At 37.8% G+C, this 19,934-nt stretch overlaps 1 protein-coding gene across 1 annotated transcript in view; it reads left to right on the top strand.

The window, feature by feature from the left end:
- The first annotated feature begins 4,808 nt into the window (after nucleotides 1-4,808).
- Nucleotides 4,809-19,934, top strand: part of SEC63 (SEC63 homolog, protein translocation regulator) — a 58,759-nt gene continuing 43,633 nt past the window's right edge. Inside the window, exon 1 of the mRNA XM_015240419.3 lies at nucleotides 4,809-4,947. Within this exon, the coding sequence (XP_015095905.2) occupies nucleotides 4,824-4,947 (124 nt within the window). The 5' untranslated portion in view covers nucleotides 4,809-4,823. The remainder of the gene's footprint in view (nucleotides 4,948-19,934) is intronic.

The raw sequence follows: 19,934 nt of genomic DNA, 5'->3' as shown, positions 1-19,934 counted from the left end.
TGACTTTATCTGTATATATCTTATAGCATTTATCAATTCCTTCCTTGGGTTTTTGTTACTTATTGTGAAAGTATGTCCTCTGCATTAGATCATAGGCGAGTCTCCGGAGGTCAGAGACCCTGTCTTAAATATTCTTGTGCTCCCCACACTGGTTGATATTATATGTGATCTCAGTGATTGTTAACTGTTGAATGAATGAATTTCTTCCTTATAGTAACCTGTATATTTGGAGGTAAGGGGGTACATTCATTTTGGAGTTAGGGTGATCTTTTTATGTAGTTTACTGTTACTTCTGTGTATAGTTGTTACCACTTCCAGGAATACTCCTTCCACCTCAGTCCCTGGGGGCAAACTTACCCAGCATTGCAACATGAAAAGTGATACATCTTAATTCACAAATATGAATATACTCCAGTAGGCCTGGCACCTGAAGTATATAGGTAATGGAGGATAAATATTGTTTGAAATGTACAGAGTCAGAAACTACTCTGTGGAAAACTCTCCTACTCATGAAATCTTAAAATTGTAAGCAGAGGATTTAGTTGTCATTGAGCCTTGTCAAAAAGGAAGTATCTCTCTTAGTAGAAATATACTCAATATGCAGTTTATACAATGATAAATGTGCTTTATTTTTCTTAATGGAAATCATGTAAAATATAATTTATCAGAATCTTTCTGTTTGTAGAACCCATACCTATATCAATTATAACTATTATAACGTTAGCTATTTTTAGTAGACTAATTTTTTTAGAGCAGATTTAGGTTCACAGCAAAATGAAGTGGAAAGTATAGAGATTTCTTATATATTCCCTGACCCTGCTCCCTTATGCAGAGCCTCCTCCATTTTCAACATCCTCATTAGAGTGGTACATTTGTTACAACTGATGAACCTACCTTGACACATCATTATAAACAAAGTCCATATTAAATATGAACTTTTGTATCTAATTTTATAATCATAATTTTATATTCTTTTTCTTTATTAGAGTCCTCCAATTTTATAAGCTTCAGGACCCACACTTATTTTCTTTTCAACAAGAGGAGTTATATTTTTTCCTAAAGTTTTAATCTCAAGTGAGAATTTTTTCTTCTTACTCAAATATATACCTTTGAAATTGCCCATTGTGATCTCTTCTGTTTATTTATGGTCACTCTTCCAAATTATATTTCAATCTGATTGAGAAATTTCATTAAGTGCTATTTTGTGGCTTACTGTGAAATTTCAATCATTTTTTCAATAAGCAATTTAAATATATTGGTAATCCATGAAATTAATTCATAAAGAAATAACCTACGTTTGTTGATACATTGTTGACAGCTGGCTTTAGTACAATAAATTCTCAGCTTTGGAATCACAAAAGTAGGATAGAATAACAACAATATTGACAAGTCCAACATACTCATGAAAAGGAGCCAAAATACAAAACTTCTCCCAACACTAAAGAAAACCACAGCCTTCAATTCCTCTTTCAACATTGTTTTCATGCTTTCAGAGTTGAGAATAATACATTTTAATGTCTTTCCAACTCACATCTCCCTTCACATTCTCTGCAGGTGTAAGACCGGGATTTCACTGGGTCCTAAGTGCCTTAGAAAGCTAGGGAATGGAGGGATTGCAATGGGTTGGTACCTTTTACCTGGTCAAAGTTCCAGTATGGGGGTCATGCTTTGAAATTTCAAATGGAATAATGTTGAGGAAACTTTTTGTAAATAATAAGTATTCGTACATATGTTTCTTTGTTGATGTTGCTGTTGTCATTATGATGGGGTAACTTTTCATCTCCTAAGACCAAATAAAAAAGAATTATTTCCATCAGAGCAGATTGAGCTCGTAATGGGGAAAATCCTGACACTGAAACAAAGTAATAAGAGGTATAACATTACAGATGATTTGCTAGGTTCTAGCAGTGAAAGTTATTGTTGAGTAGGGAGGGAGGGAAAAGACTGGAAATAACGGCATTTACTTGCTTATTAATTTGGTGCTTTCCAGTCTCTTTGAGGCTAATTCCATTAAGCAGAAAATTAAATACTGTTAATTATGGCTACACACAGGTATTTTAGTATGTATAAATATAAGTCAACATTTTAGTTATGAGAATGACTTGCTGTGAAGAAAAGATTCACTTTAAGGAAAAAGCAGATTATTAAGAGGAACCAAAAAATAGTCAGGCTTTCTACACTTGAGAGGAAATACTTACCTAGCAATTAATATGAAATTGATTAAAATACTCTTATATAGATGCATACAGACAAAATACAAAAATGCCTTTTAACATGTTTGATTAGACTAAGAACAAAAAGTGTTTGTAGCTCTGGTTCTACCATATTCACTCACTATTATTAAATATTTCATTAAAATGATACGTTGAAAGAAACAATTGCATTAGTTTAAAAACATCACCATGAGTCAGAAATTGTGATTAATTAAAGGTATGGTTCAGATTTACTTTGGAGAATATTTGGGTGATCTGAGTTTATCTACGACCAGTACTGTTTAGTTCTAAGACAAAATGTGTTTAAACTTTTTCACATCTTTAAGATACATTTTCAAATCTTTAATCTTTCAATCTGATTTTTAAAATTCATATTTTAGATTGGTCTGGAGTTTAGCAAATAAATGTGATTTGTTCAAAATTTTATTTCATGGTTCAGTTCTGTTCAAGCCACTCATATGCATAACCCAAAGCTGCAGTGAAAAGATTACTCCTGCAGAAAAAAAGTCAGAAGGGGAATATTTATCATGAATAATTTATATTGACACAAGGTTATAAAACTGATGTATTATCTTTATACAAATGCTGAGTAAAATGTATAATTAGAGTAATAAAAATAACCAATTCAGCATTATTAAAACCTGGGAAGACTTAATAACAAATTCACATAAACAAAAGGAACTTCATCATCCTAGCCACTTCAGTTGAGCCAGTTTTATGACTGATTTGTTTCTGAACCAAGGCTAATTGTTTTGGCCATATCAGCACTGGGTGATCAAAATGCTGTGCTGACTTCATAGTCCAATCCTCTTCCCCTCACTTCTCTGTTTTATTTTTCCTCTCTAATACAGTGTTTGAAAACTTTATACAGAAAAAAGTGAGGAGGAAAATGCAGTAAAATGGTTTTCTGAAATTTCCTTTCAAAATAGGTAGGTAAAATATTTGAAAGGGAAGAGGGAATACATGTGAACACACTCTGTTATGAAGGAAGTCATCACTGATTATGATAAAAACTATTTTTGAGGACATGAAAGAAAGGATGATCTGTGACGAGATTTCTCTTCTAACAGTAGTAGACATATTGAAAGGAACCGAGTAAAGAGACTATATAGTCTTAAAATGAGTTTTAAAAAATACAGTGTAATATGCAGTATTTGTTTATTACATAGTTCTCCCTTTGAAAACCATTTTCACCACAACTCCCTTTAATCTTCGCAACCACTCTATGAGGTGAGTCGGGTGGGCATTTCCTTTTGGTGCCCCAAGGGGAGATGGAGACATGGGGAATAGGGCTGACGCGGGGCCGTGGGGTCATTCTCAGAACAGGGCGCCAGCCCTCTCCACTCTCTGCTCAGCTGACACTGGCCTCTGGGATCTCACAGCCAGCGAAGGGAGAGGCCACCGAGAGCGACTGCTCCTCCAGCCGTCCTTCCCCGAAGGGCGGATTCCTGCCCACACACTGCGGGGAGAGTGCCAGACGCTCTCAGGGAAATGTTGAATTAAGGTCCATGTCCAGGCGGCGGTTAGGGGCACTGGCGTTGTGGCGTCAGCATGATCTGGATTTGAATCCCCAGATCTGCTCATACTGTGCTTGACTTCAGGCAATCTCTCTGAGCCTCATCCTCATCTGGAGAGCGGGCAAGCTTTGATTTATTCTAAAGGGTTCACGGACCATTTAATGATTTAAAGCAATAAAGGTCTTAGTCTACTGCCTGTGTCGAAGAAAACGCTATAAATATTATTCGCTCTGGGATAGGGAGGTCACCTTCTCCACCGGCTTGGGGAATCTCCATCTGCAAAATGGGCGCAAGGTAGATCGCAGTCTTTTAATAGCAAACATTTCTTTGCCAAAAAAAAAAAAAACCCCAAAACTACAGCAAAACTCTTCACCATCCCTCTCAACCCCACTAACCCTTCGCGCTGCCCTACTCTGACTGACTCTTGTTTCCGAACTGTGGAGGAGCAGATCCGGAACCTAAGGAAACATTCGTATCAAATAGGGAAACAGAAAAGCAAGAGGGCAGGACTGGGTAAGGTAGGGATGGGAAACATAGGAGGCAAGGAAGCCTCTGTTCTGCTTCGAACAGCGGCGACTCCAGCCGCAGTCAAGTAAATCGCCTGCGCCTACTGCTTGGTCGGGAAACCTTGGCTGGGACACGGTAAACCCACCATCGAATCGGGAGTGGGACCCTGGGAAAGGAAGCGGAGGAGGGAAGGGGAGGGACTCTAGGGGTAGGGGCGGAGCCTTAGGGAGGAACTACCAGGCTCGAGGGGCGGGGTTGAGGCTAAGGGGGCAGGGCTAAGGGCGGGACCTTTAGGAGTTCGGCTGCTGCGCGCGCCACGTCTCCCTCGGAGAGCATGTAGGGGAGAGGCGGGCGTGGGGGAGGGAAAAACCGAGCGGGGCGGGAGGTATCTCTTCTCGCGAGAGCTGGAGACGGCAGCGGCGGTGGCGGCGGCGTGTCCGTGAGAGTAGCGTGGGGGCGGGGAGGAGAGGCGGCGGCGGCGGCGGCGTAGGACCTACGCCACACGGGGCCGGGGCTCTGGGAGCCGGAGCGCAGAGCGGGGTCGTGGCGGCGGCGGTGAGAAGAGGGAGGCGGAGGAGGGGGTGCCATGGCAGGGCAGCAGTTCCAATACGATGACAGCGGGAACACCTTCTTCTACTTCCTCACCTCCTTCGTGGGGCTCATCGTGATCCCGGCCACATACTACCTCTGGCCCCGAGACCAGAATGCCGGTGAGTGCCGCCGGCGGCTGCCCGTGGACTTGCGCAGGCCCTGCCGGCCCCTCCGGCCGGCGCCTCTCCCGCCCGCTCCGGCCCGGCCCTCCCCGCCGGTCCGGGGGTAATACCGCCAGCGCGGCCGGGCCTCGCGTCCAGGCGTCCGCCGCTGGCGGGGCCCAGGCTCGGCGGTGTTTCTCTCGGTGCCTCCCGGGCTCCTTTCCATCCTCTTCATTGTCCGCCTCAGGAGTTTCGCTTTGCACCTTCTCCCCTGTTGTTCTGGACGCTCCTTGCAGCCACCTCCTGCCTCTTTTGTCTTCTCTGCCTCCGGTTTTATTGGGTATTTTTCTTTATGGAGGGAGCAGGATGGGAATTGGGAGGTGAGAGAAGAGTTGGTAGAGGAGGAAGCCAAGCGTGCAGGCTCAACTCCGAGCCCCCACACCACGGTCCTCGTCCCCCCACACCCCCGTCCCCCGGTTGCAGCTGTCGTTACAGATGTTTTGGGCACCGTTTGAGCTGGGAGTTATGTATAAGACTTCCCAACTGAGCTTGCCTGCCGCCCCTCCCCCCGTGCCTTTCCCCCATTGCTTTTTCATTTGTTCACTCACACTGTGGAGGTTGGAAGCAATGCGTTTATTCCCCTTAGCAAAAAAATAGGCTTTTCCCTATTTCCTTTTCTTTGGAGTTTCCTGTTTATGGCAGAAAAAGTGCAAGTATGAAGGAAGGATTAAGTCTTGTAGGTAGTTGATCTTGTGGGTAGTTGTGAGGTAGCTGGTCCATTTGCTTTTTTTAGTTCTAAATTTTCTGTTTTCACGTTAAACAACATCAGATTAGGACACAAAATTACATGGATTCTTTTTTAAGGCATTTTATGTTTGGGTAGTGTTTTGACTCCATTTGTTGCACATATAGCAGGTGATATTCTTAAAACTGATGGAACAGCAGAGCCCTAATAGCTTGTGTATGGTAGTATTAACAGAAACTAGCAGATTTTGAGTATAAAATTTAGGAAAAGCTTTGTTTCACAAGAGCTATGCTAACTTGAGTACATATATTGTCTCAAGTTGGGTGTGATGGGAGTCTAGGTTGTCCGGGTGACATAATGTACCTGGGGGAAGTTGTTAACAGTGAAGCATTGAATCAACTCAGAACTTGTTATGGTTTAAGAGTGATTCGGTGCTCTGTAAAATTCTTGAGATACATAATGGAACTAAGTTAAATTGAATTTAGGATAAATAATAACAAAAGATTCCATCTTTTTGTACGTTTGACAATAATTTTATCCATTAGATGCAAAAATCTGCCCAGAGTTCCAGTTTTCTTATTCAGTGGACAGTTTATGAAAATTGGATTTTGGGCTGTTGTGCCTTCTTTTCCTGAGTGTATTTAATTTATCTGGGTTCTTTGGACAGTGATCATATATAAGTGATATAGTCTTAATAACATCAATGGCTTTCCATATCTGCAAAACCTAGGTTACTCTGGTAATTTTATTTCTACTTAAAAGAGTGCACTTTTTAAATTTGTTTGTTTGTTTGTTTTGAGGGGAGGTAATTAGGTTTGTTTGTTTGTTTGTTTGTTTATATGGAGGTACTGGGGATTGAACCCAGGACCTCTATTACTGAGCTATACCGTCCCCCAACAGTGCACTTTTCACTATGGTAGTTTATTTTCACTAATCACTCATTTGAGTGTGCAAGTTGGTTGTGTGAAAGACAAAAGGGTATTGGGAGAGTAGGTAGGTATGGTTAGATTGTGGGGTTTTTTTTTATTTAGTTTTTTTAAAGTTTTTTAAAATTGAAGTATAGTTGATGTTAGATTGTGTTTTGAGAAGCTGCCCTGATTCCAGAAATTAGTCATTTTAATCCACACTGGATTTTTGAAATTTGAAAATCATATTTTCATGATGGATTTTGCATTATAAAGTTTGTCTGATGTCTTGTAGGCAAGTCATGCTTGAGCACCTTCAGCATTTGGTTAGTCTTTGGAAAAGTGGTAGCAAATTAATATTGACTATAAATCATCAACTTCAAGTGTTACTTTATTTAATCCTCTTAAAACTGTAAGATACTGTTATCACCTCCATCTTTACATGGAGAAACTGGAGTTTAGACAGCTTAGGTAACTTTGCAATGTGATAGAAACCGGTCTGCTTAGCTTCAAGGTCCTCTGTGGATTCCATATTGCTAGATATGAAGTTAGATGTTCATTTGCCCCTTCTTTACCTCTGGCTCTCTGCTTCAGGCTTACCTTACTCAGTAAATGTGCACATATTGATGTTTTTGGTCTTGCCCCATATTGCATTACGAAAATGAAGGTGGATACTTAAGTGCTATTCTAATTATCATGAAAATTGGTGGATACCACTTGGACTTCTTGTGTGTATCCACCATAATAACGAGTTGTTTCTTTATAATTACAGTGGTATTAAAAGGATTTTTTTAATCATATTGATTTTTCTGAAGTCCAGTTAAAATGTCTTGAATATCAAAGAGAAGTCTTGAATTACAGATTCATACAAAGTTCTGAAAAAGAAAGTTTTTTCAAATGTTTTCAGGAAAATAATTTGGTGACTTGTACTGACAGCAGGCTACTTACAGTCTTTATTCATCTCACTTAAAAAGTAGTCATAATTTGCTGTTGAGATACTAATTTGTTGAATTATTGGATCCTTAAGGGCTTGTTAGGTTAGAAACACTATACTATCTTTCTAAAATTTGAAAAATTTTGTAATATTTTTGAATAACACAACAGGGTGTTATTTGATCTTGAAGCTTATTTAGTTTCCTGTGAAACTGTAAGTAGCCAAAAGCAAAAATGTAGGCATATAATTTTGATTTTAAAAGTTCTTATGTCGATCTTGACTTCAAGGGTATCTTCTGTATGAAAGCATAAAACGATTTTATTTGCCAGAAATTATACAGTCTTAAAGTTCAATTTAAGTAGTCATCGTTTAGTTTTTTAAGTAATCTGTTTAGTTTTTTAAAAAGGTGACACATTTGGGGCTTCAAGATTGACAGTTTTTTCAGTGTTGCTCTTTTGGAATTGTTGGGCTCTTGAGTCCATCAGAAAGCATGGGGCCATTTCAGATTGTAGAATCTAGGATTTGAAAAATAGAAATAACTTGGTCATTGTCATATTTGACACGTTAATTGAAGTTACTCTGTTATCCAGAACATTATTATTGGAATCGTTTTGTCTTGATTTCTGTCTAATCTATTGGGCTAAGTGTGCTTATAATTAGTACCTCTTTTAGTAGTTGAAGGGTCCTGCTGCTTATTTTACTCTCTTGGTTGTTTGCAAGTTGGCTGAATAAGATGACTGAATACTTTTTAAGACCATTATGGAGAAAGGCTCTATTTGAAGTAATAATATGAAGGGTTTATACTTCCTTAGAATAGTGGTTCTAAACCCTGGCTTTTCATTAGAGTCACTTGGGGGAAGTTTTTAAAAAACACTTAGACCCATCACCAGATGTCCTAATTTAATTGGTGTGGAGTGTGTGCTGTGTATTGGTTTTTTTTAAAAGGTCCCTATGTGATTGTAAATAGTAGCTAGGTTTGAGAAGTGTTGCTAAGGTAGGTAGTGGTCTTTTGCTGGAGTTGTCATTTTGGGAGGTGGTATTTTTCTTTTAATATGTGCTCTTTGCTGCTTAGCCTTTCCGTTTTACAAAGCTAAGAAGCACTTACTATACAGTGGTGTTGTAAAGTTCTTGTAGTTGAAAGCTGAATATATTTGTTAAACCAACTTTAATATTAACAGGTTTACCATGATATTTGAGAAGAGAAAATAACTACTTGTAATTATTAGAAATTCAAATAAGCCAGAGAGAGCTTTTATTCTTTCCATAGGTTAAGGAATAAAGAGACTTTGAATTGAGATAAAATATATCATATTTTAACCCAGTTTTTGTTTGTTTGCTTTTTGACTCCTTAATCTTACTTTTCCAAACTGCCTGGTTTTGAAACCAAAATCTACTGATTTCTATGTTATCTTAGGCAAGTTATTTAACTTCTCTGTGTTTTAGTTTATTCATTTGTAAAATAGAGACAGTAGTTATCTGTTTCATAGAATTAAAGATTAATAAATTAGATTTATATAAAGCATTTAGACCAGTGTCTGGCACATGTTGGGGCTGTTAGCTCCTGCTGTTTTTGCTGGTTATTTAGACTTTCTGGAACAGTTTTATTTGGTACTTATCTCAGATTTTTTCCCCATTGTTTGAAAAGATTAATGAAACTTTAAAAAAAGTTACATTCCTTTATTCTTGTTTGCTTGCTCCCTCTCAAACAGTATACAAGTGGTTCAGCTCTCTAACTTGGGAATGTATGTGGAAGCCCACTTTTAGTGCTTAGTTGTAAAGTAAGAAAACTCTAAATTTGAAAAGTTAGAAGTTTTGGTTTAAAGTTCCAGCCTAGTCCCTACTCAGTTGTTTCTGAATTCTCAGCCTCATTTTCTAGGGATAATAATAATAATCTGCCCTATCTACCCAAGAAGTGATTATGAAAAGCAAAGAAATAAATGCATATAAACATGTTTGCTTATAAAACTAAATGCACTTTAGAAATTCCTTCTTTTTCAGATACTTATAGAGCATAATACTTTTTGCTAGATGCTGTTTCTAGGTGACAGGTCAGATTTTTAAGTGTGTATAGCTTTTTTTCTTAATAAGTTGCGTGTACTCAATGCAGAAAAGCACAAAGGAGCAGAATAAAAATTGCTTGTAGTTTTGTTTCCCAGATCACCCAAAAGTGATTAAACATTTTGGTGTGTGCATCCCCTTTTTCATCCTGTGGGGATGAGTTTAGACATGGTCCCTTCTCTTGTGGGAGGAGACCCAGTCTGAGACAGATAGTTGTGATCCTCATCTGAGCTCTGCTACTTTGTTGGATGTTTACTAGCCTCAAGGATGGCTAGTGCTGAATGCACTCACAGTAGCACTTTGAGGTAGACTCATGTGTTATACTAGTTTTATTAATGAGGAAGTTGAGCCCTGGAGGAGGTAACCAACTTACGTAAAGCCATATTGCTACTGGGTGGAAGATTGAGTGTTGGACCCAAATCTACCTTACGCTAAAGCTTCTCTTTTTAGCCACTACCTTGTATTGCCTCCTATAATTAATATAACATGTTGTAGTAAGTATTAAAATGACAGGTAGAAAGTGGTCTGGGAGAAAAGAGAGAATAATTCTGTTTTGGGATTTGGGTGTTTCATGTAGAGGAGGTCTTGAAAGGTAAGTGGGAGAAATGCATTCCAGATGTAGGGGAAACCATATGCAAAAGCATGGAGATGTCCAGTAAGTGTAAAGGTTTAAGGTGATTGGCATTTAGGAGCAAATCAGCCATTTTAGGTAGTTTATACTTTATCCTGTAAGTTACTTGGTAAACAGTGGAAGTTTTTAAGTAAGGTAATTTACATGGTCAGTTTTGCTTTTGTGGAGCATTGAGTGGAAAACAGTTTGGAAGGCTGTGCGGTGGGAGGTGGTGGGGACTGGGTGGGGAAAAACTGCATGGAGAAGGAGTTCATTTCAGAGGCTTATTGTTCTTTGAGATGTCAGGATATAGGGGAATGGGCAGGTTTGAAAGAGAGTTCTAAGATAGCATGGGTTATTCATGGAATCTAAGAACCATGGAGGGAATGAGAGAGTGGAGTTCAGATTTTGATTTTCACTCATTTCTTCTTTATTTATTTCTCTTCCTCTTCCAAAATCTGTTTGGTGATTGACCCAGTAATAACATATTAACTTTTATCAGTTTGGGGACTGAGTGCAGGGGAAGGATGGGGATGAATATTTTTATTTAAAATGAAATGTTTGCCTTTTCTGCTGATTTAATTTATCTAGATGATGTCTAATTACAGTAGAGTTGATTATCTCAACCTCTTGTTGAGTGGATTTTTTGACAGAATAAACTGGCTAATTACCAGCTTTGTGACCAAAGAAGTGTATTTCATGAATGTTCATGTTTAACTTAGAACATAGCATCTTCCTAAGATTTTAGATTTTGAGTAGTTTGAGTCACGTTAAAGTAAAGTCATTCCCTCTGTGTTTTTGTATGGACAGAAAGGGTATCAGACATGTAGCATATATACACTTAAGTCCCACCAGTAGAGGAAACCAGATGGGAACTTGGCAGTATGAATTATAGCACAACATTTAGGCTTTATAGATATGGTGGCAAACATTGGATTAGTAAATGCATTATGTAAAATTGTTCTTATTTTAAAGTCATCTTGCATTCTTGATTGATCCTGGAGAACCTGAAAAACAAAGATAGGTTTATTTTCATTTTCTCAGATGTTCATTCCCATAATCATCTGTTTTTATTCAGACATAAAGAAGGTCATAACAAATAAATCCATATTATACTTGGACTTCCTTTTATAAAAATGTTTCCTATTACTAGATTTTACTCATGAGAAATGTCGTTACAGTCTCACCATCACATTTGCTTGTTTGAAAGGCATTATTGTTCATTTTCTTAATAAGTGAAACCAAGTCCCCCTAAAACTCAAGTTTCTCTGCTGAGTTTGCGATTAACCTGTCTACCCAAAACTTTATTCCCTTTCTTGTCCCACACTTGTTCCCCTCAAGACTGAGGCATATCAAAGAAAACAAGGATTGAAACTGAGCAGGACCCTGCAGGACCCTCCTGGTTACAGAAGCCCTTCTGTGCCCTCCATTTCTTGTTTGTAGAAAAAGGCTTTAGTCTCCTAGGCCTTTCCTGAGTTCCAAAGAGCAGGCATAGGCAGTAGGGAAGTGAGGGAATGTAGAAACAAAGGAAAAGCAATTCAACGAGAAAACTAATGACAATAGTTCAGGGATAAAACCAGTCCTAGTTCCTGCTCAGGGGATATACAGAACGATCTGAAGGATCTCTTAAAAGAAAAAAATTTTTTTAATTGTATTGAAGTATAGTCAGTTACAATGTGTCAGTTTCTGGTGTACAGCATAATGTTCAGTTACATATGTGTGTGTGTGTGTGTGTATGTATATATATATATATAAAAACATATATATATTCATTTTCATGTTCTTTTTCCTTAAAGGTATTGAATATAGTTTCCTTTGCTATATATACAGTGAAGGGAACTAAGGGTCCCCCACTCCCCCCCAAGCAAGAGGATCCCAGACTGGTTGGAACCAGAAGGTTAATGATTGAGATTCTGGAAACACCACTCTGTTACCTCACTACCAACCGATCAGAAGAAAGTCATGCATCCTGTAGCTGTCACCACCAAGTGTTGCCTTTAAAAAAACGTTTCCCTGAAAACCATTGAGGAATTCCTGTCTTTTGAGCATGAGCTGCCTGTACTCCTTGCTTGGTGCCTGCAATGAACATTACTTTCCTTCACAACCCAGTGTCAGTAAATTGGCTTTGCTTTGTGGCAGGCAAGTGAACACAGAATTGGTCCAGTAGCATAAAATGTTCCTTTCATTTTGGAATTATGTTTTTATGGATGAAGGAATTTTCTCATGTAGATTGCAGGTCTTTTTGCTTTAGAGTTTTGCCTGTTAAATCTAGTAGTTATTTTCTGAGCATTCACTGTTTGTCTGTACTAGGAGCAGCAGACAATACAAAGATGAAGGCAGTGTAAATATAATGTAGTCTTTTTTGATAGAATTTATAATCTGGGAAATGTAAGAGAAGTGAAAACAAGTGCTGTGGAAGTTAGCTGGGTAAAAGTGTTTGCTAGATGGGGTGATACGGGGTTATCTGGAGATCTGGAAAGTTTCTTTAGAGTAGGTTGATTTTGACTGGACTGTTAAAGGATGAAAAAGATTTAATGGATGGAATGGGGCGGGGGAAGGTGCAAAGAAGAAATCACATGAGCAAAAGTAGAGATGGAAAGCATGAAACATGTCCAAAGTACAAGTGAAATCAGTTGCAGCAGAGTTCACAGAGTGATAAAGTGTAAGAAAAGGCCAGAAATTTTGATTTAAGTCATGTGAGGAGAAACTTGTCCAGCTGAAGAGTTCGTATGTGATTTGGTTATTAGTATGCCATTTTGAGTATTTTAGAATATATCTTTGTAACTGTGCTGTATACAAGTTAATGCAATAACATCTCATAGAATGAGAAAGTGCAGAGATTGAGAAGCAGACCAGAAATAATATGGGCCTGAGCAGTGGTGGTGGCAATACGAAGGTAAGGGACATACTTGAGATATTACTTGATATATTACTTTTCTTTTTAAATTTTTATTGTGGTTATATATATTTAAAACACTTGTAGTTTTAACCATTTTAAATGTACAGTTCATTAGCGTTAATTATGTTCACAATGTTGTGCAACCATCACCACTATTTCCCAAATTTTTCATCACCCCAAATAAACTCTATACCTATTAAGCAGTAACTCCTTATTCTCTCTTTCCTCCAGCCTCTGGTAAACTCTAAGCTACTTCTTGTCTCTGTAAATCTGCCTTTTCTAGATATTTCATGTAAGTGAGATCATACAATATTTTTCCTTTTGTGTTTAACTTATTTCATTTAGGATAATGTTTTCTGGATTTATCCGTGTTGTAGCATGTATCAGAACTTCATTCTTTTTATGGCTGAATAATATTTCCTTGTAAGGATATATCACATTTTTATCCACTCATCTGTTGATGAACATGTGGGTTATTTCTATACTTTATCTATTGTGAATAATGCTGCAGTGAAAATTGGCATACAGATGTCTTTTTGGATTCTTATTTTCAATTCTTTTGGGTGTATTCTTAGGGTGAAGTTCCTGGGTCATAGGGTAGTTCCACTTAGCTTTTTGAGGAGCTTGCCAAACTGTTTTCCACAGTGGCTGCACTATTTTACATTCTTACAGCAGTTTGTGTTTGTATGGGTTACAATTTTGTACATCCTCTTCAACTCTTAATTTCCATTAAAAAAAATTAAAGCCATCACAGTAGGTGTGAAGTGGTATTTCATTATGGTTTTGATTTGCGTTTCCTTAATGGCTAATGTGGTTGAACATATTTTTATGCACTTACTGGCCATTTGTATATCTTTTTTTGAGAAATGTCCATTCAAATCCTTTGCCCATTTTTTAAACTGAGTTCCTTATCTTTTTCTTGTTGAGTTGTAGGAGTTCATATATTCCAGATGAATTGCTAGTTAGATGTATGGTTTGCAGATATTTTCTCTGATTCTATAGATTGTCTTTTCACTTTCTTGGTTATATCCTTTGATGCACAAAAGTTTTTAATTTTGATGAAGTCCAGTTTATCTGTTTTTTCTTCTATGCTAATGTTTTTGTTGTCATGTCTGAGAATCCATTGGCTCATGTCTAAGAATCCACTGGCAAATCAAAGGTCGTGAAAATTTACCTCTTTGTTTTCTTGTAAGAGAATTATGGTTTTAGTTCTTACATTTTGGTCTTTGATTTGTTTTTGTATATGATGTGAGGTAGGGGTCCAGCTTCATTCTTTTCCACATGGAAATCCAATTGTCCGTATACTATTTGTTGAAGAGACTATTCATTTTCCATTGAATGGAAAGCCTTGTCAAAAATCAGTTGGCTGTAGATATATGCATAGTATCTATTTTTATGGGATAACTTATTGAACATAGTTTACTGGTGAGAACTTCTTAGTATTAGAATACCTCAGGGCCAAGTTTTTGACTTCTTTTCTATCCACACTTACTCCTTTGGTGTTCTCATCCAGTCTCATGGCTTTAAATATCATCTGTGTGACTCATCACACTTATATTTTCAGTCTAGAACTTTTTCCTTAAACTCCAGACCCGGGTATATATAAGTGCCAAGTCTACATTTCAGTATCTAATAGGCATCTTAATATGCACAAAACTGATGTGATTTCTGTCTCCCCTCTCTCAGTCTTCTTGACCCATAATCTTCTCCATCTCAGTTAATCACATCTGTTCTTCAGCTGTTCAGGCAAGAAGTCTTGGAGTTAGTTATTCTTGGCTCAACTCTGTCTCATAGGCCACTTTCAGACTGTTAGCATGTACTGTTGGCTTTACCTTCAAATAATATCTAGTCTAACCATTTGCACCACTACTGCTGTCCTGGCTTATTGCCTGGATTATCATTAGCTCCTAACTAGTCTCCTTGCTTTTACCCTTGTTCCTTGCAATATGTTCTCAAAATGGTAGCAGAGTGAACCTTTTAGAACTGAAGCCAGCCCTTGTTACTCTTCCACTCAGAACCCTTTAACGCACTCCCATCTCAATCACAATAGAAGCTAGAGTCATTAGAGTGGCCTGTGAAGTCCATGATCTTTTTGACTTCATTTTCCTTCTTGCTCTTTCCATTTAAGTCAGACTGTCCTCTCTGCTGTTCTTAGATCACATGAGGAATACTCTTTCTTTTGGACCTTTATAGTTTTTGTTTCCTATGCCTGGAATGATTTTCCTCTAGGGAGCTATGTTACTACCTCCCTCATCTCCTTTGTGTCCTTGCTCAAGTACCATCTTCTCAGTCATGCCTTCTTTGAGCACCTTATTTAAAATTAAGTTTTTTTCTACCTCCAAGGAAGCTCTTCCCTTTCTGTTTTATTTCTCTCCATAACACTTATCTTCTAATATGCTATGTAATTTACTTAATTTTTTTTGTTCTCTTCTGCTAGAACGTATGGTCTGTGAGAGCACGGGTTTTTGTTTTGTTTTCTGCTGTATCTTCAGTGTTCAGAAACATCTGGGCACATAGTAGGTACTTACCAATATTTGTTTTATAAAGGAGTTTTCTACATTCTATACAATTCTATACAAATATTTATATAGTGCCTACTGTATTCTTGGCAACTGAAAAGGGGAGGAATGATTATTTATATATAGGATAACAATCTCTGCCCCCAAGAGTCTGAGTACACATGAGTAAAAATTGACTTTCATACTGGCTGCTGAAGACCGGTGGTGCCAGTCATGCAAACTGCTGAAGAGAATGTGTAGTCCTACTTCCTTTATTAGAAGGGAGCTTTAAAAATGTTAAAAATTTTAAATTTAGCAGTTCCACTTCTGGGACACTTTTCTAAGGATATTGTTCGTTCGTTCTTTCTTTCTTTCTTTCTCTCTTTCTCTCTTCCTCTCTTCCTTCCTTCCTTCCTTTCTTCCTTCCTTCCTTCCTTCCTTTCTTCCTTCCTTCCTTCCTTCCTTCCTCCCTCCCTCCCTCCCTCCCTCTCTTCCACTTGCTTGCTTTCTTTTCTTTTCTTTTCTTTTCTTTTCGTTTCTTTTCTTTTCTTTTCTTTCTCTTTTCTTCCTTTCTTCCTTCCTTCTTTCCACCTTTATTATAGTATGATTCCTGTACAATAAACTACACATGAACAATTTCAGATGAACAATTTGATGAATTAGGATAAATGTCTACACCAATGAAACAACCACCACAATTGAGATAGCTAACATTTCCATCACTTGCTAAGAGGTGCAAATTTCAAATTTCCAATTTATCCCTTTCCACCCCTTTTACCCCTTGGAAACCATAAGTTTGTACTCTATGTGTATGAGTCTGTTTCTGTTTTGCAGATAAGTTCATTTGAGTGTCTCTCTTTTTTTTTTTTTAGATTTCATATATGAGCAATATCATGTGATATTTTTCTTTCTCTTTCTGACTTGCTTCACTTAGAATGACAATCTCCAGGGATATAGTTGTAAATACTTATAGGACCAAAGAAAGATACTGTGATATTGTGACTTACAAGAAATATATATTTGGTCATGATCAAATATGTATTTCTTATATATATTTGGTCTTTATCCATAGTTCCTGGTCACAGCTTTCAAAACCCTTGGAATTTCCCAAGTGCTGAGAGTGATGAAGATGTCTTTTGTTATATAAATGAGGTGACTTTTGGAAGCACCTAAAGAAAGATTCTGCTGGTCACCAGGAGAACCATCTGATTAGAAGATTGGAACTTTTCAGTCCTATCCCCTGACCTCTGAGGCTGGAGATTGAGCTCAAATGCCAATAACCAATGACTTAATCAACCCTGCCTATGATATGAAGCCTCTATAGAACCCCAAAAGGATGAGTTCATAGAGCGTCTGGGTTGTTGAACATGTGGAGATTTTGGGAGAGTGGTGCACCCAGAGAGGGCATGGAAGTTCCTCGCCCTTTCCCCATACCTTACTCTATGCATCTCTTCCATCTGGCTACTCCTGAGTTACATCCTTTTTTAATAAACTGGTGATCCAGTAAGTAAAATCTTTCTCTGAGTTTTTGTGAGCCACTTTAGCAAATTAATTGAACCAAAGGAAGAGGTCATTGGAACCCCCAGTCTGTAACCATGGCTTATGATTGGTGTCTAAAGTAGGGGGCCATGGGTATGTGGCCTTGTGAGACTGAGCCCTCAACCTGTGGAATCTGATGCTATCTCTAGGTAGATAGGGGTAGGAAGTGTTAGAATTGAGTTGAATTTTCTGACCGTTTAGCTGGTATTCCAAGAATTACTCATTAGAGGTGTGGGGAACTTCCCCATCCCCATGTTGGAAATTGAGTCTCAGAACACCCTATTTAGATGCCTATTATACCAAAAAATTAGAAACAGTTTATATATCTAATTGTAGGATGGTAGGTATATTATGGTGTCAGTTCATCTGGTTATTTGTAGTCATTAAATGATGTTTACAGTGAATTTCTAATTATGTGAGGTATTTAGAAATTAAAAAGTAAAAAATTACAGGTAATGTGATTTTAACACAAACTTCAGCTTTATGCGATTGTGTCTTTCAGTTTGTACACTGGTACATTATAGAGTGCTACACTTAAATTAGTTTTTGTGTGTCCTGTTTGTTCTCCTGTCTAAGAAACTATCTCTTGGGCATCTGCTGCATTGGGGAGAAGTAGTAGATGTCATCATAACTGCAGAAGTGTCCTTGAGGGCCTTGATTGAGGCAGTCCCACCGCCCTCTAATTGAGGGAAACACATCACCACTAGAAATTAGTTGCTGAAACTTACTTGTTCACAGAGATGTCTTTCCTGAGTATGTACCCTTAACCTTGCCAACTCTCCTTTCTTTCTTCCTTCCCAAATACTCTCCTAACGGGCCTACAAAGGAAACATATTAAAATGTTATTAGTGATTATTGTCTGGGTGTTGGAGTGGTGAATATTTTCTTCCTTCTGCTCTTATGTATATGCTGAGTATTCTGTATAAATTTGTTATTAACATCCAAAAGCTTATTTAAACAATCTCTGGCTAGATTGGCTGCGATCTTAAGGAAGACCTTCTCTGTACCTTGTGACTACAGGCTTTTTCAGCTCAGTGAATTGTCTTTACTTTAGGGTATGTGGTGTTTAAGGTCCCAGTGGGGCTTAACATCCTTTTAAGTATTTTAAGTTGCCTTCTTTTTTTAAAGCTAGTATTTCTTTATTTTAACAGTATTTGAGTTTCTCTATTTCTTTTTCTCTTGTTTTATCTTAAAAGTAATTAACCTTTGACTTGGGCTATGGCTTATCATGGTAGAGGATTGGATGAAGAGTAAAGTAGCTAACAGGGTAGATGTGTTGGCTGACGAGGTGGCAGGGTAGAGAGGACCCTTTGGTAGGATTTCAGGTCATGTTTGAGAGTATGCTAAGGAGACATAGCATCCTTCTCAGAGACGTATTGGAGCACACTCTTAATTTGTTTAGGATTCTCAACTGTCTTGGACTTCTAGTTTAGTCTGAGAAATGTAACTTGGAATGAATCATTTCTACAACTGAGACTCCCCTTCTTTCCTTACTGTTATCTTCTGGCTGAGAGACAATTGCTCATAAAAACCCCTGTGTTCTACAGATATGAAGGATGGATGTTTGCTTTTCTTTTGGATCTTGACACTTCTGTAGCAGATTGAGCTAAAACAAACAAACGAAAAACTGGTTTGTCATCTCTCCCCCCAAATTTATGTGTTCTATTGGCTTGCCTCATTCACATTCTTTAGTGCTGAAGTCCTTTCAGCAGTTTTATTTGTAATACTCTTTTTGTCTGTGAACTTCTATTTCACCAGACTTTTTTTTAGAGTTATTATCTAATCAGTTGTCTACTCCTTGTTCTTAAATTTTTTGACTTGAATTTCTTCATATAATGCTTTCTGCTTAGGAGATGTAGTGAATTCTGGTTAATAAGTTAATCAGAATAAGGGTACAATATATTTTAGCTACTTTTGTCAATTGTCACAGCGGTCTAGCTATTCTTTGATAGGAAAGGTGTTTAAAATAAAATGATGAAGTGCATGTGAATTTAAACCTGAGCACAAGTCCCATCTTTGTTTTTTAGTGGTTGTGATTTCTTTGGTAGCATCCGTAACTTTGAGCAAGTTACTTAACCTCTCTGAGCCTCAGTTTTTTTGTTTGTTTGGTTTGGTTTGGTTTTTTTGTTTTGTTTTTAAAGTATAATCATTCATACATACATAGATACATACCCCCAGGGTGGTTGGGAAGTCTAAATGAGATCATTCAAACATTCAATAAATATTTATTAATATCTACTATTGGCCAGGCATTGTGTTAGGCAGTGGAATATAGGAGTGAACAATATAGATAGGATCCCTCTCTTGAAGCTTATATTCCTAGTATAGGGGAGACAATTGACATACTACATATAAATAATAAAAAATATCAGATAGTGATAAATACCGTGTAGAAAAGTAGAGTATTCAGAGAAAGTCTTCCTGAGAACATTTTTTCAAGCTGAGTGACAAAAGAGAGCCAGCCATCCAAAGATCTGTGTGGAATGGAAAAGTTTATTTCAGACCGAGGAAACAGTTGTGTACAAAGTCTTTAAGGCAAGAAAGAGTTGGGCCTCTTTCAGGAAGAGAGAAGATCAGCATGGCAGGAGTGTGACAGGTGAGAAGAATCAGGGATAAAGTCATAGGGGGAGCCGGGGTGCAGATCATGTCTGTCAGCCAGGTACGAAGCTTGGACTTTATTTTAGGTGCAGTGGGAAGCTACTGAAAGTTTCTAAGCAGAAAAGTTGACAAAGTTCCCTATTTCTTAATGAGGTGAAAAAATTTTTTGCCAGCTCAAGTATATATCCTTTTAAGGATGAAGTCATACCTACTTAAAAT

Source organism: Vicugna pacos, chromosome 8 (genome assembly GCF_048564905.1).
Source record: "Vicugna pacos chromosome 8, VicPac4, whole genome shotgun sequence".
Lineage (NCBI taxonomy): Eukaryota > Metazoa > Chordata > Mammalia > Artiodactyla > Camelidae > Vicugna > Vicugna pacos.
The sequence above is the reverse complement of the archived record's forward strand: the minus strand, read 5'-3'. Positions and strand labels throughout refer to the sequence as shown.